At 44.5% G+C, this 22,950-nt stretch overlaps 1 protein-coding gene across 4 annotated transcripts in view; it reads left to right on the top strand.

The window, feature by feature from the left end:
• Positions 1 to 22,950, top strand: part of DPF3 (double PHD fingers 3) — a 257,321-nt gene that overhangs the window by 199,390 nt on the left and 34,981 nt on the right. Inside the window, exon 9 of one of the 4 annotated variants that reach the window (XM_032837282.1) lies at positions 11,870 to 12,232. The exons of 2 other annotated variants lie outside the window; for them this stretch is intronic. In XM_032837282.1, the coding sequence (XP_032693173.1) occupies positions 11,870 to 11,997 (128 nt within the window). In that variant the 3' untranslated portion in view covers positions 11,998 to 12,232. Of the gene's footprint in view, positions 1 to 2,895; positions 3,181 to 11,869; positions 12,233 to 22,950 lie in introns of those variants that run through there. One more of the 4 variants, XM_032837281.1, reaches the window with a different exon arrangement.

Here is a 22,950-nt window from a genome sequence, read left to right as displayed (position 1 = left end):
CCATCTTGTGTGGGGGCTGGAGGGTGGAGTGGAGAAGATGTGGTGGTTATTCTGAGTACAGAGGAGTTTTCAGGTCATTTTGATATTTTTCTTCTTTGAGTCTTAAGAACCAAAAGTTGTGCCCTGGGATGTAGGAAGAGGGGAAAGGAGATTTTGGCTCGTGTCTGGCCTCTCCATAAGGTGGATATTTCTTTGTGTGTATTGTCGTGGACGACAGTGGAGGAATGTCTGAGAAACACCTAGAGACACAGGCAACATGCTTCCTTGTATCGGAGGGTGTGTACCTAACACAGAGATGTGTGTGTCCTATGGACGTGGCTGGAGCAAACTGGAAGAGTATGGAAACAGGAATGTAGGGAGAGCAGCTATGTCTTGAACTGTGGGAGTCTGAAACCCTGGGGCTCATGGGCAGCTGGGTAAAGACCACCTCCATTGGCTGCACATTCCATTTTCTCATATAAAACAGATAAAAGAGACCCTGATAGACCAAGGGGGCCAAAGGTCAGGTGTTCTCAGGGCTGATATGGAGTCAACTTGGTATGTTTTGAAATTTTCATCTTTGAGTTCTCCAAAGACTAAAGTGACAAAAACAGATTTGGGTCTTATTCTCTCATTCTTAAACTGAGTTCAGGCCTTCAAGTTTCGTTTAAGATGTTTCATTTTGCAGTTCTAACCAAACCATTATCTTTGGCTGGTTGTGGTTGGTTGGTGTGACCTGCTTTTCATATTGTTCGATGTGCTAGTGAAGCCAAAAGCACAAGGTAGGGAGGAGAAATGATCTCAGGTTCATCTTTAGTCTGACCCAGCGCTGACCAGTGGGTGAGATGCTATTCGGCTGGGTGGCTGGTGTAAGCAGTGAGAAGCCACTTCTCCTTCCCTTATTTCTCCCTAAGGTCTTTTCTGCTCCAAGGCCCGGGAGATGGACCGAGGTGACCACACCTGGGTTTACTGTAACAACTCAGTTCTTCCCTTGCAAACCTGAACTTCCGTCCTTTTATATTTGATGTTGGAGTTGTTTAGGGTTCCAGACTGACTTGGGTAGCAAATCTGTAATTGGAAAAGGACTGTGTTCTCTATTGCACATACCCTCAGCACTGAGCTCTTAAGGACCTGACCGGGTGCCCATCCATGTTCATTTGTTTTCCAAACATGATACCTCACGTTGAAGTCTTTACTCTGCCGGGGCTAGCTTAGAGGAGAGGGCTCATGTGACAGTGCACTCTGGGTTTTAAATACTTAAAGTGAATAGTTTTAGAAATAATTAAAGAAAACGAAACAAGTGAAATTCAATTCAGTGTTTTTTAAAAGCAAACGATCAGCCAAAGTCTCTATCGCCAGAAGCAAAGTCACCTGGCGGAGCGATATTCTAGGCAGAACGTGATGGACTCTTCTGGTTTGGCGTGCATTAGAAAGGGCAGAATGCTCGCTGCAAGCTGCTTGAATCTTCCCTTTTTCTTCCCTACGAACAATGGGGTACTTGGATCTGATCCACGGGGGACTGGAAGTGGGCAGTTGGTATTGTCTATCCAAAGCCCCTCTCCTCCCAGCCTTTATTCAGCATTCCTCCACTCAACCCTCCACCCCCCGCCACCCCCTCTCAACCCAAGATCTGTCTGCTGTGTGACTCAGGGGCTATTTGATACCAGCCTTGGTGTTCTCATTGCATTTGCCGATTTTGGTGGATGATTTAGTCAAGGTCTAACTCTGATGCTCCTGAAATAGTCCCCACCTTGGGAATAAACAGGTGGCATTAGCCCATGAGGCATGCTTGTGAAGGCAGGTGGGCGAATACTTCTCTAGGGCCTCCTTGGAGTCCTTCCAAGAAAGAGTGTGAAGCTCAGAAAAACTGTCTTTCCCTTCCCATCTTCCCCGCTCTTGCTACCGCTGTTTCCTGGGGAGAAAATGAGATTCTTGAAATTGACACCATAAGTGAAACATTGTGACCTCATTCGGGGGCGGTCCTGGGTCCCATTTACAGTGTGAATAAGTTTAAACCTGAGTTTTCTAGACTTCAGGACACTATATTTTATTAGGCTTTTTGAAACCCCTAATTCCTGCTTTTTTGGTGCTCTGAGTTGGATTGGACAACTCTGGACTTTGTGGAGTCACGAAGACCTGGGTGTGTTTAGTGGCTGGAGGGTGTGCGTGTGTTTGTGTGTGAGTGTGCAGGTGTGCATGTGTGTGCACACAGGTGTGTATGTGCACCCGGGTGCACATATGCGGGTGCAGATCCCTGAAGTTTCCTCCAGTCATTAAAGAAAACGAGAGACTCTTCTATTGCCTACCGCTTGTCAGACTTTGCAACTTCTCGCTTTCAGTGCAAACGAACTACATGCTCTAAGTGCAGAATGGAAAGGGTGCCGTAAGAATGGGATTAGAAACGGGTACAAATAAAAATAAAATGGATGGAGGCTTGACCATCTCGAGTGGGTTATCCGGCAGTAATACCTTTGTAAAGCTACGGTCAAAGCGAAGGACAAACAGTGTTCAAAGAAACACCAACTGAAAACACCAAAGAAATACCAACCAGGCTTAAAAACCACTAAGGCAACTCCTTATCTGGGGCGGGGCTGAGCGGGCATGCATGCGTAGGTGTGCGGACAGAAGAGGAAAAGGACAGACTGCGGTTGAATCTGTCACCGTCAGAGCTGTGGACACATGCATTATCGTAGCAATGGTGTCTTTCTGGGGCGGGAGGAATCCTTTCCCCCCGAAATGTTGGCTTTGTCCCGTGACCCTGAATCCCAGTCGCCGGGTGATGCCCCCAGCTAATCCCTTTTGGTGTGAAAGGGTTTTTGGTCTTGCTATTAAGAGTAACGTAAGATTGTAATAAGAATATTAATAATGCTGTCTGTTGCTTAACCCATGTGCTGATATATTCATCATACATGTCAGCTCATTTGGGAGGAGAAGGCAGGAAGGAGGAGGCAACGGCCGCAGCACGCACCACGGAGGACTTATTCGGTTCCACGTCAGAAAGTGACACGTCAACTTTCCACGGCTTTGATGAGGACGATTTGGAAGAGCCTCGCTCCTGCCGAGGACGCCGCAGTGGTCGGGGTTCGCCCACAGCAGATAAAAAGGGCAGTTGCTAAACCCACGGGACAGACTCTCTGGGCGACTAGCCGTTGCCCTCTGACTTTGGTCACTATTTTGGGTCTGATATACATTTTTTTTTTTTTAATGAAAGTCAACTTTAGGTTTTCCCTTCATTCTTGCTTTTTCCCTCTCTCCTTCCACACGCATCCTTCCCACCCCCTTGCCCCCGTTTCTTGGGTAGGTACAACAGAAGCACAAACTACTGAAACAGAGCAAAAGAGCAGGATAACGGTCCTTCAGAGAGATGCCATCATGACGTGCTGTTCATTTTCCGTAGAAATGGGAAGTTAGGTGGATTGTCTCTCTTTGGGGGAGGTGGGGGGTGGGGAATCTTTTTGACATGAGCAGAGTCAATTTCCTCACTTTTCCTATTTATTGGCAAAGTGAAGAGAGGAGGAACATTGGGTTTGGAAACAAAGAATGAATAACATTAAAATGATTATTTATGTGTTCTAGCTATTATTAGAAATGGACCTTTTTTTCTTGAGAGAGAGAGAGAGAGAAGGGAAATCAAAGCAATGGAAGCGATATCCTGCTTGGGAGAGAGCCGCTGAGGGAGGGATTGATTCAAGGACACCTAGTCGGGAGGATTTCCTCGCTGGGAGATGATGGCACTTTTGTACCCCACGGAGTGTGTGGCTCCCTACAGCAGACCCCCTCCCCATTTCTGCTCCCTGACCTTTCCATCTTCCTCCCTGCTTGCGAGAAAATGTCAGCAGCTCCTGGGAAGTCTGGGCCTCCGTGTGTGGCCTCCCTCCAGGGCCTGGGCCCCGCCTGCCAGCGCCTCCTGGGCTCCTCCCAGCACCGGCATAGCCGCGGTGGTGTCGTCCCTGGGCTTCTCCTCACTTTCCTTCCGATGAAGAGCAGTTTCCAAACACAAGAACGGAATACAAACAGAAAGTCACGGACTTGGCAGTGACAAAGCCACCCGAGGCCACGCTCACGGACGGAAGAATGATACCTCACAGTGTACGTCCCTCTCCCCTGGCCCTTGTTGGCAAACATAAATTCCCGTTGGACGATCAAGTCTCCCGTGTTTCTTCTTCTATTTTTTTTTTTATAGTGCCCTCCAGGCACTTGTTTTATGTTTCCAATAGCACCTCCTGAAATAAACCAAAGCAACACTTGTTCAAGGTCCCTGGGGCGATGGAGAAGACCGTTCACCTTGTTGGCAGTCCCGAGAAGGAACAGCTGTGCAGTCCTAGTTCAAAGGTACGTGTCAGCTGGCCTGTCTTACAGGGAGGGCAAAACCATCATAGCTGTTTTCTGTTGTTGTTGTTTTTTGTTAGTTAGTTTGTTTTTTCTTTCCTTCTTTCCTTTTCCTCCCCTGGCTTGTCTTTTGTTTTCCTGGGCTCACACCCCCTTGTTATTATGGGCCTGGCTATGGGTGTAGAGTGTCTTCCCTCCGGCCCTCTGCTTCCTGTGTGTGCATGCTTCCCCATGTGAGCCTGGGCCTAGTGTGGCAACTGAGGCTTGCTTGGACTGTGGGAGGGGCCCCTTACGGAGAATGGTAGGCTTCTGGCTTCTGGCTTCAACCGTAAGAGAAAAGTGGCTGGGGAAGTGCTTGGCTCCCTCTGCCTTCCTTGGCTGCACCTGGTGGGTGGGGACCAGGGATCTGAGGCTGGGGCTGGCTGCTGTACTTGGGTGGAATGAAAGAGTGCGGCCACCGGGGTCTGCATGTCTAGGGTGGTGTTCCTTGCTCCACGGACCGACTTAGCTGCCAAGGGGATGAGTCCACATTAAAGAGGACCTCTGATTAGGAAAACACTCAACTGCGCTGATCTGAAGATCCTAAACTTCCACTAAATGTGGTCAGGGTCTCCGGCCTCCATGAGAGCACAGGTCCAGAGATACGGATACGGCCATGGGGCTTGGGTTGGGAGAGCCAAGTAGCCGCCACCCAGGCAACAGGCTGCTTCTAAGTGTCTGGGAAGATCTACTTTGACAAACCAGGCTTTGGGAATCTTCATGAATGAGACCTCTCATTAAAATAACAAACCCACTGAACAAAAGCCAAGACTAAGCAAAGAAACCCGCGAATGGACCCTTTGTGCTTCCCTGGTAGCCTGAGACAGAAAGAACTTCTACTTTTCTCCTGCTTGAAGTGTGTAAGTGCTGGCCTGGGCATTTGCTCTCAGTTGTGAGAGAATGAAAGGAACAACCTCATCCATTTTTGGGATGTCCTGCCTAGTCTCTGTGTGGCCCTGCTCCTAGAGAATATGGGATAAACCCCCCATGTTGTAATATTCCCGTCCTGCGTGCTCACCTGTGTGAAAAAGCCCACATAGTTGGTTCCCGTTGACTTCTGCTAAGGGGGTACAACCCGTTCTTGCTGTCCTTCTCCTCCTTGTCGTCTGTTCTGTTGCTTTGACTTAGATGTTGGATTCATAGCATTGCGACTTGCTCTCATTGGTGAAGTGTGAGCTTCTATGTTAATAAAAATATGTCCAACCAGTCTATACGATCATTTGAAATCTGTGTAGTTGTTTGTAGTTGTAACATTTTCAATGACAGCTTGCCTTTGAACTTGAAACTAAACAAAACCCCAAAACTTAAATTATAAAAAGCCACCTAATTTCAGAGTCTAGCTTGGGGTTCTAAAGGAGAACCAAAAGGAAGACCTGTCTAACAAGGCAACGTCCCATGGAAAGATTTATCTGAGGGTGGCTGTTGCTTCTCTATTTTAATTTTACGAGCAGAGCCTGATCTTTAGTTTGTCCTTTTGGGGGTAGTAGACGTTCTCATCTTTCTCAGTTGGTGTGACCAACCGAGCATGGTAACGTGTCCTAGCATGGCCTGAGCTCCTGGTCTCACCTTGCTTATAGTATCTTCCAACAGACTCAGAATTTACATCCTTTCAAACAAAAACAAAAACAAAAACAAAACAAAAACAAAAAAACAAGAAGAAACCAGAGGGGACTTTGAAGATGATCAAGTTCAAATTTTCCACTTTTCAGCTGAGAAAGATCAATCCAGAGAGGTTGAGTGAAGTTTGAGGGAGTGGAGCGAACATGGCTTTGAAAACAAATGTCTTAAGGTGAAGGAAGGAAACTCAGAGGAGGCACAGGAGGAGGCAGCTGGCTGTCGTGGGTTTCCGAACGCCTGCACAGTTGATGTTATACCTTTGCCCCCCTTTCTCTCTATAACAACCACCGACGTTCATGTACCTACCAGGCATTGTTCTGAGTGCTTTCCCTAGGACAGTTCCTTGAGCCTCCTGATTACCCCAGGAGGTAGGTGCTTGTATTAGCCCAGTTTACAGATATGGAATCTGAGGCTTAATACTAAGGTTCAGGGATGTCCTAAGGCCTCCCAGTTAATAAGGCGCCTGGTTTTGATCCCTGGCAGCGTGACTCCAGGACCTGTATTCCTTTATTATTGTTCTGTGGTACCACTTTCATGGTCCTATATATGGAATATAGGAATATAGGAAATACATCCATATCTACTTTTTAATTTTTTATTTATAATTTTTTAAAGTTTGGATATCATTAGTTTATTATAAAAGAGAGACATGGAAATTCTTTACATGGTGAGAGCGTTCAGAATTCCGTGGAATGGCAGCTTCCTGTGATGCCTTTTCAATAGTGATTTTTTTTTTCCAGTCTACATACTTCCCAACAATGTCACACATTGTCTCTAAATAAAAACTAATCCTTGTCATCTAGAACTACTTTCGTGCCTCTGTACCTTGCGGGGAAGAACTTTATTTCCAACTTTCATGCTGACTGGTTGAATCTTTCCACCCCTTTCTTTAGAGCCTGAGCCAACCAGCTAGTACAGTTGTTGACAATACTTTTTCTTGATTTTTTCTGGAATCAGAATGTCTCCTTTGGTTATGGTTTTGGCTGCACTTCTTTCAACTAATGCTCCTTTTCCAACTACAACTTGGTCAAAAAGGGGAAGATATAGAAAGGTAGGTAGGTAGATAGGCCTTGCTTTTTCTCAGGTCCAGTCAAAGAAAGGGGTGTTGTAATGAATCTAGCTTTGAAAGATAACCTTATTAAAGACAATTTTAAAATGGAAGAGTAAACAGATCCCCCAAAAGACAATTCCAATTAAAATTCTGTGCAGAATATTGCAGAGAACTCGTCTTCTTTCTAAACTATCAATTCTAGAGATTCCCCCATGACTGACGTCTATTAGGAACAAAACTTTTTTTTTTTTTTTTGTGACCTCAGGAGTTGTAAGAGATGTGCCAGCGGTCAACACATCTATCATTTTGTTGTTGCTCTTGTAAATAAGTGTCACTACTCAAATTCAATATAAAAGAAATTACGATCATCAAGATAAAAAAGATCTGACTAGCATCCTTGGTCCTCAGCTCAGGAAAACACCACTTAAAGTGCTTCAGACACGTCACCAGAGTTTCCGAGTCTTAGCCCAAAGATAGGAAAACCAAAGATACAGAACTTTCTAAATTTGTTACAACCTTCCAATCCCCTGGGGAGAACTGTTGATGTAAAAGCAATGACTGTTGTCTCTCTGATGTTTTTTTCTCACCTAGAACAATCTAATCCTTTATTTCTGTTACTGAGACTGTATTGAGATCAGGTCCTCTATCCTATAACCCTGGGAGTGAGAAATACACTTTTAATTTTTTAAAGGTACTTTAAAGTCAGTAATGCAATTTGCTACTGGTATTTTAGAGAGAAGGATTTAATAAAAATATGATGTTCACATCCATTGTACCCCTTTAAACCTTCCTGCTTACTTTGCATCTCTCTACGCACCTAATGGGCTGTGGCCTGATATTGCCGTTAGATAGCACTTGAGGGAACACAAGATCATTACTCAGGGAGAGAACTAAAAGCTGTTTGGAGGTAGTCACTTCATGGTGGAATAAAATTAATTAATATTATCCCAAAATGCCTCCTGTTACATCTGATGAATATGATCTTAAACTTGTACTTAAAGTTTGAGCAGCTTCATGTAGTAGGAATTTTTCTGCAGGAGATTTTGTTTAGCGTTTGGAAGTGAAGTTAATTGTGTTGTAAATTCTTGGAGTGAGGCATTTTTGATCCCAACGAGTAGAAACCTAGAGTAGAAATAAAAAGTTCTGGGTTCCGGACCCAGTCCCTGTGTGAATTTGTTGCCATGAACCTCTGCCTCATTTTCTCTATCCTTAGCATGTGGATGTTTCTTACCCTATCATAATATATAACCAAGATTTTCTCATGATGATTCTTAAAACCACCACGTGGGATAGGATAGATGTCATTCTTTCCCTTGTTACTGATGAGGAGACAGACTGACCACATTAGGTAACTGAAGTTCCAGCCTCGGTAAGCGGTGTTCGGATCTTCTGATCATCTTTTCTCAGTCTGTACTGACTTCTCCTGTAGATTGCACTTTTGAGATTTATTGAGTAAAATCAGTAAAGCTTTTGCGGTCTTTCATTCAAGACCTCCTCGGATTGAGAGGAGGTATTTGATGCTGTAAAAATAAAACAAGACAGAGCAGAATCACATTAGAGTCCCGCTGAGACAGAGCAACGTTGAAGTTCTTGTGAACTTTCCCAAGGAACTGAGGTTGAGCTTCTTAAACTGGCAGTGTTTTGGTGGTGACATCGGGGCAGGGGTGAGGGTGGGTGGGGTGAATGGGAGGGAGTGAACACTTCACAAGCCCAAGTGCTCCTAACACTGAAGAATTGAATTTTATGATACTGTTTAGCTCAATAAAAGTGATTTCTGGCCATTTTCTCAAAATAACAGTACAGGAAAAACCATTCTGCTTGATTGATTTACAGAATACCGAGAATGATGGAAGAACACTGTCAGAACTGAATTATTAGCTAAAAAGCATTGTCAGTTAGGTTTCCAAAGTATTTCCATACTGGCCTTCAACCAATGACGAAGGCCTAAAAATTGTTAATTTTGAAATAATTTCAGATTTACAAGAAACTCACGCAAATAACACAAAGAATTCTTATGTACTCTTAGATTCTTCAAATTATCTCAATAAACGGATCACGATGAGGAAATTAATATTGATGCAATACTTCCCCATCTATAGACCTTATTCAAATTGTGTCAAGAGTCTCACTAATAATGTCCTTTTTCTGGTCCAGGATTCGTGTAGGATCACATGTTGTATTTAGTTGTCATGTCCTCTTAAAGTCCTTTAATCTGGAGTAGTTAGTTCCAGAGTCTGTCTTTGTCTTTCATACCGTGAAGTTAGTTAATTCCTAGGAAGCCCTTCTTTTTGGGATTGTGTACTGTTTCCTAAGGGCTACAGTCGTGTTATGAATTTGGATAAGAGTACTGTAGAAATGGTGTTGCATCCTTCCTGGGCCTTGTGTCACGGGGCACACGATTGATTTATCCCATGATTGGTGACTCAGACATTTGTCCTTTCAGCTCAGGTTCAGGCTAGTATATTTATATACTTTGCACAATAATATTTTCATTCATATATCCTTTGTTTATTTGGCGACTAGCGGCTGAATAACAGTGGACTGTGTATGACTGTTCAGCCTGTGAAGAACAGGCGGAAGTTAAACATGGGACCAATGGATTTGGTGTCCTCTGGAGTTGTGGCAATCCAGGTGGGCAGAGCAGATAGTCACAAGTAGTTGAAAAATGTGTGAGAGCATCATGGGGTGATATGTAATTTTTTTTTTTACTGGGGATCACAGTAGCCAGGGAAATTTTCTTAGAGTGCTTATTACAACATGACTGTAGTCTTTCTCATCAAACAGATGGTGTGTTCCTTGAGGGCAAAGATGATGTCATTCATGTCCTTGGACAGTGCCTAACACCACTGTGCCATAATTATTTGTTGAAATAAACTGAGAACTGAGCAATGTTTCTGAGCTAATTAGTGAAAGGGTTTAGTGTCTCATTCCATACATGGTGGATGTTCAATAAATACTGTGGACAGACAGGTTGGAGAGAACATATCCGGACACAGTATCTATTGGTCAAGTCAGAGGGGGACTGGTTCTCCAGGAGCCAGTGAGGTAGTGATGGGGGGTGGGAGGTCAGGAGGGAGAATGAGGGTGTGAGGACAGGGGTAAGGGGAATGTTGAAGATGTATGTAGAGATGGAAAGGTAGCTTCCTTGAAGGGGATTGAAAGCAGAAGACTGAGAGGCAGTGAGACATTTCTGATGGCCTGCGTTTTGCCCAGCCAGAGGAAATGGATGTTAGGAGGACAAGGTTGAGAACCAACCAACTATTTTCTAGGTGGCTTCAGTGGGGGCAAATAAGAATGTGTGTGTGTGTGTGTGTGTGTGTGTGTGTGTGTGTGTGTGTTGAGGGGTCAAGGATGGAAATTTGAGGAAATTGAAAGGGCATGAGGGTATGGTATGAGACAGACTCACTAAAAGAGTGGTAGATGGTATCTGACTGGAGGGGTTGCAGGCACTGAGAGAGGCACAGAAAGACTTCTGCAAGGGAGTGAAAATTTGGGTGCCCAGTAAGGGAACACTTGGCAGGCACCTGTGGGAGGTCTGAACGCCAACTAGTTTTATCAGTGGAGTGCAGGAGCTAGAGTCAGGAGGGACAGCGAAAGGATGAGCACTAGGGCAGAGGACTAGAGTCTGGGAGAGGGCACTGGGAAAGCAGACTTGAGAGGTGAGACCATGGGAGGGCATGGGATGGGATTCAGGGGAAGGAAATAGGAGCAGATGGAGGGGGAGAGCTTGGTGGTGGGTAGAGGTGAGGCTCTTCTCAGCCTCCTTCTGAAACCATTAAGTAGACAGAGTCTCATTCTTGGAAGCATCTGTAACAGTCCTGTACCCCTGAGCACTGAGCAATGACTTGGGTATTAGAAAGAAAGATGGAGGATGGCAGAGGGCGGGTGGTGTTCAACTGAGCGGCTCATTTGGTTTTGAACTTTGGTCCTTGTTGCCTTGGCCATTTTCAAATTGGGCCTCTCTTTCCTCCCCCTCCCCCAGCCTTACATGACCTGTTTAGGGGTGCCCACCTCTGCTCTCTGCTTCTGGGGTGAAATGTGATAGTACTTTGTTGTATTCCTTTGTGTGGAATACTCCATTCCAAAGACTGAAATAACTTAGCAGATTTCATTTCAGTTAGAAGTAAAATCCACTCCTCGTGGGTACTCATCCAGGCTAATAGACCCATCAGGACTGAACTGCCACCAGGTTCCAAGGCCGACAATTGGGATCACTGGACTAGTTGAGAACTCCAATGAATCTTTGGGCTTGGGTCCCTTCCTGAGTGATTCTGACAGCCTGGAATCATTTGGGGTTGGGGTTGAGGGTATGTGCATGAAGGCTGAGGGCCCAATGGGGGTATCCATTGGGGCTTTTGTCACCACCACTGGTCCTACACCCTAGAACTACACATTTCTACTTAGGTGACAGGCAGACCGATTGCACTGGAATGGTCCTTCTGGGGTCTTTTAATAGCAGAAAGATTCAGCAAACCAAGCAAAAGAGAAAGAACAATAGATTTTGCCAGCTCCCAGTTTTACCCACTCCACCACCTAGGGACTGAACATCCCGCCATGTCCTCGCTGTTTCTCATGTCCTCTGGTTGCCCCGGGCGCAGATGACCTGCCCCATCACTGGCTGATCTCGTGCTCCTGGTGCTCGCGGCACAGGAAATGCCAGCCTGGCTCTCCTTGCACAGAGCTGTGGGCTCATGCGCATGGCCGTAGGTAGTAACGTTCTCAACCTTCCTTCTTTTATTTTTTCTTTTCAACTCATTTCATTGCCATCACCCCCTTAATTTGAGTCTTTCCTTTTTTAGATAGTTGTCCTGTACTGTTGTTTTGTTTTATCTTTCATTGCCTTTCCCTCTGCAGTCAACTCTCTGACCTGGGGACTCCCGCATCCTCCAAGCAAGCCATTTCCGAAGAAGGTGACAAGAAGCCACGTTGATTTACGCCTCCTCCTCCTCCTCTTCCTCTTCCCTTGCCTGGCCCCCTCCTGAGCGTGTGTTTCAGCCAACACAGGAGCCTGGATTGTGGAAAAGCCTCTAGTGCGACTCAGCTCAGCTCAGAGAAGTCTTGGGAATGGCCTAAGTTTGTGCAATAAGAAGATTTTTTTTCCTTTTTTTAAATTCTTCATTACATTTTCTTTGAGTGTCTGTGAGAAAGTACCCAGGTCAGACTGGAATTGCTCTACGATAGAAATAACTGAACATGAACAAACTGATGAAAAAAAAAGAGTTAACTATTTTATTTATTTCAATATTTAAAAGAAAAAGTGCTGACGTGGCACCGTATTTTTGTTTAAAGTACCTTCTACTTCGAAAGTTAAAAGCAATTTTGTGAAGACACGAAATCAAAAGAGTACTTAATGTAAAATAAAGACTGCCTATTAACTCTAAGGAAAAATACCCCACATTTTTAATAAGAAAATAAAGATCAACTCTGCTCTCTCAGGCTTTTAAAAAAGCCATTCATGTATGTGCTTTAGGTATTTTTATTTCTGCGAGTTGGTAAGTGAGGAGTGATTGTTTTTTTTTTTTTTCCCTTCTTCAAAATTCTGTTGAAAGTGTTGGTGATGTTATATGGTTATGTGTTAAGACATGACAGAAATAAATTAGCCACAAAGGCTATCAGGAGTCTCTCCACTCCTGCCCCCCCAAAAAAACCCTCTCCCCACCCCCTCCCCGTAAGCAATCCCCATTTATCTGGATGTCAAGAACCAGCTCTCCTTCTGGTCGTCATGTCTGATGAGGCCTAGTTCAGAAAGGAATTCCATCTAGTGATTAACCGTATCTCTGCGAGTGCCACATTTTCAAACACAGAGAACTTTGTTTTAAAATAATGCAGTGAAGAGAGAGAGAGAGAGAAAAAAAGACGACAAAATATGCATCAGCTGAGGTGATATTCATTTGGTCGCCCAACAGCTTCCAGAGGAGACTGGCAGAGGGAGCCTTCTGCTGATCTGGCTTTGGGTGGCCTAATGTTCTAGAGTGTCCCCAGGGGCAAGGAAGGCCAACCTGAGTGACAGAAGCCTCAAGCTCAGTTGCTCTTGGGGGTGAAGGAGAAAGGTGCGTGTTCTAACGTGTTCCCTTGTGGCCATGTGGGTGACAGTAAACGTGATGGCTATGAAATGTAATTCAGCTCTGTGTCTGTGGCCTAGAGGAGGAGCTGGGCTGACTGGCTGGGCCACACCGTTCTACTCCAGGTCTTCTGTGTGCCCATGTTCTTGACCTTGTCTCACTTGCAAACAGAGTCATCATCATGAACGTACAGCCTAATGCCGGATATACCCTCATCAGCAAGTCCTTGAGTTTCAGTGTTACTGAAATGGGTCTGAGCTTGCGAATCTCTCTTGCCTTTGAGAGGGGAGATTGGATGGCACAGACATCCTGCTAGCCCCTTCAGCTTTCTCATTCAAGGCCAGTCCCGGGGGGAGCTCACAGAGAGCGTCTTTGTATACTTCTGAAGCCCTTTTCAGTGACATTTTATGATAGAAAAGGTCCCTTTTCAAAATGCTAATAATTATAATAATAACCCACTCTCCAACCAACTCCCTCAAGTTATAATGTGTAGAATTGTGATAAAGCTTTGCATAATGTAGGGTTTGTATCAAATTTGTGTAAGTTTCTGTTAAATAAAAGCCTGTTTCCAATGCTCCTATAGCATCTCTGTAAATTTTGCTTTACTGACCTCATCCTACTTGAGTTCGACTTTCATACCATCTTGAAAGGATTCTGCCCACTTGCACGCCCAAGGTGTGTTGAACCTTATTGTTTTATTCAGAAGTAGAGTGAAGAATGGTGGTTGCCGCTGGCTCAGCTGACAGGTGTTTGGCTTGGGAAGTGAATGGTGCCCAGAGCTTGTGCCAGTACCTGATCTCTGAGTCCAGAGTTACTGTCATCTACCCATCGTCACCACAGCCATTGTCACTCTCTCCGTGGAGAACCTCTTTACGTGTCCAGACTTGATATAGCTGTTGAATGTTGCTGATATATCTGGGCCAAGAATAGTTTGGCATAAGAATGCAAGATTTAGTGTGTGCTTGGAAAAATCTGGGAGGTTAATGTTTCCATTGCCTGAGAAGTGCTCTTGGTATAGGGTCCCCATGTTGCCAATCGGTACCGCTGTCAACCAGACCCTATGACAGGTCTCTTCTTGTGTGTGGAAGTGAATACTTTTCTCGGTTGGGCGCTCTAGGTCAGGTGGAACCAGACAGCCTTTCAGGCCATGTCTTGCCCTCTGAGCATTGTCACATTGTGACATTTATTATGGGCATATAAGTTTCCCTAGCAGTTAAAAGCTCCCCCCACCCATATACTTTCCTTAGGCTTTTGTTTTCTTTTTATTGTCATATAATACGCATTATATAATATTTACACCCATTTTAATGTTCAGTGGCATTAAGTGCATTCACACTGTTGGACAACCATCACCTCTGTCCATCTCCAGAACTTTTTCATCTTCTCCAATGGGAACTCTGTGCCTGTTAAATAGAACTCCTCATTCTCTCCTCTCTTGAGCCCCTGGCTACCCCTATTCTACTTTCTGTCTCTGTGAATAAGGCTGCTCTAGGTATCTCATATAAATGGAATCATACAGTATTCGTCCTTTAGTGACAGCCTTATTTTTCTTAACATAATGTCTTCAGGGTTATCTCTATTATGGTAGGTGTCAGGATGTCCTTCCTTAAGGCTGAGTGACATTCCATGGTATGCATACACCACATTTTATTTATCCACTCATCTGTTGATAGATACTCAGTGTAAATAGGTTTTTCACATTTATTACGTTATCACCCACTTCCTATAGTGACTTAAATTTGAGACACTAGATACAATTCAGAGGTCACCAATGGGATTAAATATCTTCTTAGGAGAGAAATTGCACTTGAAGACTTCCTTCTAATTTGTGACCTAGAAAAGGGGACCTTGATTCTGATGAGCAAACATTTTCTCTGTGTAAAGTAGATCTTACCCCGTGACATAGGCTCTCTTTGTAGGTATTGTCTTTGGGCTGCTTTTAGGGATAAGATGTCTAGCACGCAGCTGTAGTACCAGTGCAAATAACAAGGATTAGAGGGGACCCAGTAGAATCATTTGTCTTTAATGGTGGCCCATGAGGGTAGGGAGGGCCTTTTTCAAATGATAGTGAGTTGTTGGCAAAGTGTGCATGCGGTTTATTTCTGTAGAGGGTCACTGATCAAGAGAGAGGTAGAAAGTATACACGTGAGTGTATAGAATGAGAAAGAATGAGAAAAGAATGAGAATGAGAAAGAGAAATGAGAATGAGAAAGAATGAGAAAGAGAAAAATCACTTTCCTCACTCATTTGGAAATATATTAGCTCCTATCAAAGGTTAGTTCTGGGGTCAAATTCAAATGCCTACAGAGCAGGTATCTTCAGTGAGTGAAGCAGGCCAGGCATGAGAAAATTAGCAGTGCCGGGGACAGGGGGCAGCCCTTGACACTCAACCTTAGGACATGTGGAGACCCTAGGCAGTGGGAGGGAGTATATGGAAGCAGACAGCACCCATGCTTTGAATGGGACAGCTGCTACCAGTTCAAGGGATACTACCAGCAGGCATGGGGGCTTAGAGTTCTCAGGTCCCAGGTTTTTTGAGAGGGACCAAAAATTCAGAAATTTTGGTGAGATCTCCCCAAAATGTTGGAAGTAAATTGAAAACACTGAAAATCAGTTTTGTGTGGACAAAAATATGAGTGTGTATCAGACAGCCTTTGCTGACTTTGGGACAGCCTTCCCCAAGGGCTCCAGTCTAGGTAAGGTTGAAGTTGAGGATGGAATGCCTTGACCAAACTCCTTCGCTTCACCAATGGATGTGTCTAATGGTAACCTGACTTAGAATTGTTATGTGCTGGGAATGGGCCCCTGGGTTGGTCTCTGGATGGAGCTAGATCATTATTGAGCACATTAGGGATTCAGAATGAAATTCTAATAGAAGATATTACCCTATCCAGTCCCCCTCCCTCTGCTTGTAAATGAAAGGGTTTCTCTTTAAAACCCTGGGTGGGACTATACAGTTTAAAGATATATATATACATATATAAATATATACTTATTTTCATATTTATTTAAAGATTAAATGTATATATTTAAAGATTTTATTTATTTCAGAGAGAGAGAAATCTTGCACATGAAAGAACATGCAAACTTGGGGTGGGGGAAGGGGCAGAGGAAGAAGCAGAATCCCGCTGAGCAAGGAGCTCAATGCAGGGTTTGATCCCAGTACCCTGGGATCATAACCTGAGCCGAAGGTAGATGCTTAAACTGACTGAGCCACCTAGGCACTCCAAAGATATGATTTTTATTCCTTATCTTTATTTTACTTTATTCTTATAGCTGACCGGTCATCTGTTAGATCACATTCCTTATACCCTTCTTTTCTAAGATTTCCAAATTACTCTATGTGACCAGAACTCAGTTCAAGTTTTATTGTGTCCCCAAAAGAGCAAATTTAGAACTAACTTTGATTAAAAGAAATATATATTTTTAAAGTATATTAGAAAAGTATATATATAAAAAGTATATAAAGTATATATATTTATATACATACCAAAAGTATATATATAAAAATATAAATATGTGTGTGTATGTGTGTGTGTGTGTGTGTGTATATATATATATATATATATATATATTTTTTTTTTTTTTTTAATTAGAGAGCGAGAGGGTGGGGAGAGGCAAAGGGAGAGGGAAAGAGAATCATAAGCAGGCTCCGTGGCCAGTGCCTAGCCCACACGGGACTTGATCTTATGACCCTGAGATCATGACCTTAAGCCAAAATCAAGAGTCAGATATTTAACTGACTGAGCCCCTCAGGTTCCCCTAAATAAATATATATTTTACAAAGCGTTCTCTGAAATGAGATGCACAGAAGATGTAAAATACTGAAAAAAAAAATTCCCGGGAAATATACATATTTATATTATATATATTATTTATATATAAATATATATATTAAAGATTTTATTTATTTGAGAGAGAGAGAGAAAGAGCATGGGGCAAGCAGAGGGGGAGGGTGAGGGACAAGCAGACTCCACACACAGCGCAGAGCCCAACGCTGACGCTTGACCACAGGACCCTGAGATCATGAGCTGAGCCGAAACTAAGAGCTGGATGCCCAACCAATGGAGCCACCCAGGTGCCCTGGGGTTAATTTATATTTTGTATAAAAATATATATGTCACCCCAGAATTTTTGTTACTTAAATTTTTCTTAAATATTTCACATCTTATATGTATCTTATTTCAGAAGACACTACAACGGAGAAGATATTTCATGCGAAGTAGCATATACAAAAACCAGTCACTTGGGTCAGGGTCGTTTTCTTGCTTTATTTCCTTTGGTCCAGATGAGGAGAAGGCTATGCCGAATAAGCAGTTTGTTTTCCCTTCACTTTATAACAGGGACTCTGTAAACTTTTCCTGTAAAAGGCCAGATAGTAAATATTTCAGGCTTTGCAGTCCTGATGTCTGTTGCCCCGATTCAGGTCTGGGGTTGTAGCATGAAAGCAGCCACGGACAATATATAAAAGAATGGGCACGGCCGTCTTCCTATAAAACTTGATTTACAGAAATAAGCATCTCGCTGGTCAGATTTGGCCCATGGGCCATAGTTTGCTGATCCTGACTCAGAAATAGACAGTATTATACTGTTAAGTTGGGGGGTAGCAGTGGTGACATTTAAGGCCTTTTCTAAGCATCAGGACTCAGAGAAGAATTTCACATCACCAGGGGAAAGGCAAAAGGTGCATTTCATGATCAGTAATGCAAGCTATATTGAGGCCCATACCCAAAAATGTTTTTGAGCCAAAAAATTCCATCACAAGATGTTAGAAAGCCATTAAGTTTTCTAGTTTTGGTGCTGAGTCCAGACAACAATAGTACGGTGCTTACCAAAACTACCTGTGAATAATCTAGCCAGTTGACGCGCTCGCCATACATAATGGTGACTCTTGGAGGCGTAATGACTAACATCATTCATCTCTACCAACTTAAGTATGAAAAAGGGCCAAATTTAAAATAGCTGAATTCAGGCAAATGGCTCCTAGGAGCTAAGTCCATGGTTTGGGTACAAGGTAAATGATAAAGGATATATTTAGTAGAGCCCAGCTTGGGTGGCGTGGGGTTGTTGCAGCTAAATAAATGGCCTCTTTCCGCTCCCCCAATGGCTGTGGCTCCCTGAAGTCATTAGTGATGAGGGGTGTTGAGGTTGTCGCTGAGGTGCATTTCTACCTAAGAGCTCCAAGGCTTGTGGTCACATTCAGAATCAGAACACTCCTTCCACTCAGTACCTCCCAGCCCAAAAGAACTGATGAGTAAGTGTCTTCCCTAGATGGTAATGAAGATTCCTGATGCCAGACTTACTACAGAATCCAAACCTTCTTGCAAGTGAGTGTGGGATGGTCCTGATGGGCAGCCTCTGGGCCGGTCATGCTAAGAAGCAGCGACCTTCCCAAATTTAACTAAGAGATGCTCTTCAGCCAGTGTGAGAGGATACTCCCTTGTTTTGAGAGAATGAGTCGCTTTTCAGATTTCAGGGTGTGTGTTAGGGGTGCTTATTGCTAAGTTCCCTGAATTACTTCCAAGTTTTCTTAATAGGGTTCAGGTTTGCAATCCATGTGTTGTATGTCTGCTCCATTTGCTCCAAGTTCCACCCTGTGATCATACCCAAGGTCACCCAGATGTTCGCTTTTAGGCATTGCCTAGAAGGAGAAAGATTCTAGTAAGAAAACAGTATGTTTTATATTCTGCATAAATATGGCTCAAGGAGCACAACCCCTTGGTTACCTGATCTTTCCTTCAACCAGAATAGGAACAACTTTGGTGCGAGGCGGTAACAGTGGCCACCAATGGTTTAGTACACGCTTGACTGATGTGATTACAGTGACTGTGCTGTTAGGGATCAGCTGGCAAGACACCGTCGTCACAGATGGACCTGGAAGTTCTAGCGGAACTGGCTGAAGGAGCAGCGTGCTGTTTAGTTTTAAATGAGTGTGATGCTAGGCTGTGTTATACTGGGTACAATGTGCAAGGGCTGGCAAGTGCTTCTCCACATCTCCTTAATATTTGACACCACTGTGTTTGAATGCACTGAAAATAAGTGGGAAAACCAAAAAGTACAGAAAAGAATCTTAGCAATAATTAAAGGGATGAACAATAGAGCCCTTTAAGAAAAGGCGAAAGGATTTGGGGTTAACTTGGGGAAGAGGATTGGGGCCACTTAATAACTATCATTATGTGCATCACTGAGAAAAAAGACGCTGATCTTTTTGGTTTCTAGAGAGGGCAAGAGAAGTAAGGGCTGACAAACGGTTCCTTTGACATCAAGAATTTGTGACTATTGAGGCTGATCTGACCTCACTGATAGCCAAACACTTGTGTGTAGGAGTTAGGGGTGTGGGCTAGATGGCCTCTCAGGTCTCGCCAAGTTTGGCAGTGCTCTGAATTGTAGTTGGGGAACCTGCAAGGTTGGTGTCTGACTCACCACCCAGGACTGGGGAGGCATGGGGAGAACTGGTCTTACGAATGCGTATTGTGATCATGAACCAAAATTACATTTCCAGGCTTGTTCCTATTCATACGGAAGCAATGTCGCAAGGCTGTATGGGGACTTCCATTGTTTGCGTAATGTGAGACACCAGCTGGAAAGTGAATGCAGTGGCAAGAGATGTTTTCCTCCAGAGAAATGTTAAATATGTAAAAAACGAACAGCGAGAAGCAACTGGAAAGGACAGTAAGGCCGAAAGGCCCCAGGAGAAAATAGTTTTGCTGACAACTCCATCTGAGCTCTGAGTTCCAAGCCAGTTCTCATCTCACTGGGCTCCCCCATGCCCAGCATCATCATCGGGGCACAGAGTTCATCCTTGCTCGTAGGACCCAGATATGATTCTCAACTTGATTTTGGTTGAACAACTTCACCAATATTCATGGTTGTCTGCTCCCCTCTCCCCAACTTTGTAGGTAGGGGAAGAAAGGTCTTATTAAAAGATAATTTTATATTTATATGTATGAAACAAAAACTCTGTTGGGAAAGGCTGTGGTCAGGCTTCTTTCTACATTAACTTAGAAAAGAACTTTTATCGTTTTGCTCTATGTTTGATTTGAAGATGTAAGAGGGATTGTACTGTAATTGTTGGTGTATGAAGTCAACTTTCTGAGGACCTGAAATATAAAACAGGCTGGGAATGGGGAGAGCTTGTGTAAGAAGGGGTGAAGGAAGGATGTGTCAAGTTGTTGGCTTGAACGCTTAGGCTGAAATTTCTCCCTGGCTGAGTGATGGGTTCAAAGAGACTGGCAGTTTCCAATCCTGAGATGTTCTTTAGTTAAAATAGATTGTTTTCCCTCTGTAGACATCAACCTTTTTGTCCGTAATTGAGAAACAGATCAATACATTTTGGCCATATACTGTTACTTTGTATAATGACCCTCCAGTTATTGGTTTGCTTTATTCTCCTGATCAATTAATCAAACACTTATTGAATGTCTTCTATGTCGTAATCCCATGCTTAGTTTTGCAGGGTATGAAAGAGAAGCAAAGGGGAGTTGAAACAAACTTCTCGGGGGTACTTTCTGTGTACTATCCCTGATAGGCTTCTTATAGATGTTAGCTTGTTAAAGCCATCTATCAGTCTTTTCAGGTTCAGATTGCTATTCCTATTTCACAGATATGGAAGTTGAGGCTCGGGGAGATTGAGTTGACAATGGCAGTTGTCACAGCAGGTAATGTCTGATCTTTCCAATCGAGGATTTTCTGCTTCTGACCCTCTCCACTGTTTAAGTAGTCTTTTCTGTTCATGGAGAGAGGAGACAGGTGATTACCATATTATTCAAGATGAGACCATTTATAATTAAGTGCCAAGTTGGTACAAAATGTGAGTGCCACATGGGTTGAGTGAAGGGAGTTCTGGTGCAGGTGGAAGTAGCGGGACCATGAGTACAGTTGGGGTGAGCAAAGAGAAGACAGGCCACTGAACATGGGATGTACCTGAGCTAAAGCTCAGAGGTGTAAGCTGCATGGTGGCGTTGCAGGCAGAGTGAGGTGAGCCTGAGTGGAGTCGGGGAAGGTCCTGGGCTGTGGAGAGAAGTCAGAGGAATGCACAGAGCAGCCATGTCATGGTGAGGCTGGATCCACAATGCTGGAAACAGGAATGATGAATGGGATGTTTGGGATGGCTATGTGAGGACAGCCAAGCTCCACGTCTAGAAGTTTGGGTTCATATACTCTTCCCTACCAGACTGTCTTTGACCCTGTTGTGACTGTGGGATCGTACCCCTTGGGGGGAAAGAAGAGGTCAGGATTCCTTCTAAATGACCCATGATGGAACCCCAGTGTAGCTTTTCTTCTGTGTGATGCTTGGCCAATGGAGGAAACGTTCATCTTGCTGAGTATCAAATGATTCCGTGGGCTCTTTCTACCAAGTATTATTCTGAAACCGTCTTCTAGTATCTCCGGGTTTGTAACACATTTGAGGAGGAGTTTGGGCTATCCTGAGAGGCTGGTTGGCCCCAGACAGCTTTGTATCTAAGAGACTGAAATTTGGGATCAAATCAATGAGTGTCTTTTTCATCACTTTGGAGTGAGATGACTTGAAAAAGTGTCCTTTAGACCAACCAGTCATTGAATGGAGTTGAGGAAAATCAAGGAGAGGGGGCTCAGATTCTGGCCATTGCCCTGGTTTGGGGGAGGAGGGTACAAGCTTGTTCTGGCCCCGCTGCCTGCTTACGCTTAGCCGTTTTCCATATGGAGGAATCAAGAGGTCCCAAGATTATGGTTCCTGAGTCCTCACACCCATTTCGACCTCCCGTGCTGATGTCTCCCTGCTTCTTCTCATTGGTGGGTTCTTCACTGGCTCCCAGGGCTGAAAGAGGTGTAGCCGTGCATGGGGAAGATGCACTGTGAATCCAAAGAGTAGGGCCATCTTCTCTGGGTGGCCAAGAATGGTTGGCATTTCCACCAGGCTCTCCAGGTTAGTTTCCTAGCAGCCTGGCCAGGTTACTGTCCCACTTAGCAGGTGCATGGGCCAAAACTCAGCAGGGTTAGGTGACCCAGTCGGCATCGCAGGGGAGGGGAGAGCAGGGGCGGGGCCGGGGCTAGACACTAGATCTCTCCTGCATTTGCCTTTGCTTATCATTTGCCTGAAATGTTCAGTGGGACTTGTGTTGTTGTGGGCATGTCCCAAAGTGGCAGAGCCCTGGATGGAGAGGGTCACCTGCCGGCACCGAATTGAAACTCCCGATAGAGGAATACCCATCATCCTTCTGAGAAAAGCGATACGATGCCAGCTTCTTGATCCACCCCTGACACCCAACGCCCTTCCCCCCGTCTGCGCTCCGCCCACGCGGACATTTACGCAGCATCCGGGCCTCATATGGCACCGTCTCACCGAACCCTGTCGAATTCTGTTTCCTTCCTCTGCCTTTCAACTGTACCATTGCCGCAGATCCGGTATGGCCGGCGCTGTGCGGCCCAGTGCTAACTGCGGCGGGTGCAATGTTCTGTGTCTGTTTCATGCTGCCGCCTACGTCACCTACATACTGGCTTGCAATTTCACCGTGTGCCCTGCAGAAAACACCCCAGGCCTGCCTCTAATGGCACATTAGGTCCATCACAGGCAGCTCTCAGAGTTGATTTTGCCCTACAGAGGTTGAGAAGGTTGGCTTTAAAAAAGAAGTCCCTGCCTGGTGATTGGCGCAGAGAGAGATCTTCTGAGACAGCAAGTTGCCCTTCCTGCTCCCTCTCCATTAATTCCAGGAAACTCTGCAGCTCGCTCTCCCCTGCCCCCATCCTCTGGGCTCTGAGCTGTGCTAATCACAGCTCATTTCTGCTGCATGCCTCATTTGGGGGAAGAGCACTCCAGGGCTCCCAAACTATGAACGGGGAAATTAAGGACAGTTAGCCAAATGAGTCACCCCACCGTCACTGGGACAGCCCTCC

The sequence above is a fragment of the Lontra canadensis genome, unplaced genomic scaffold (genome assembly GCF_010015895.1).
Source record: "Lontra canadensis isolate GAN:19392208 unplaced genomic scaffold, GSC_riverotter_1.0 scaffold98, whole genome shotgun sequence".
NCBI classification, from domain to species: Eukaryota; Metazoa; Chordata; class Mammalia; order Carnivora; family Mustelidae; genus Lontra; species Lontra canadensis.
Note: the sequence above shows the minus strand (reverse complement) of the source record. Positions and strands in the feature narration are given on the sequence as shown.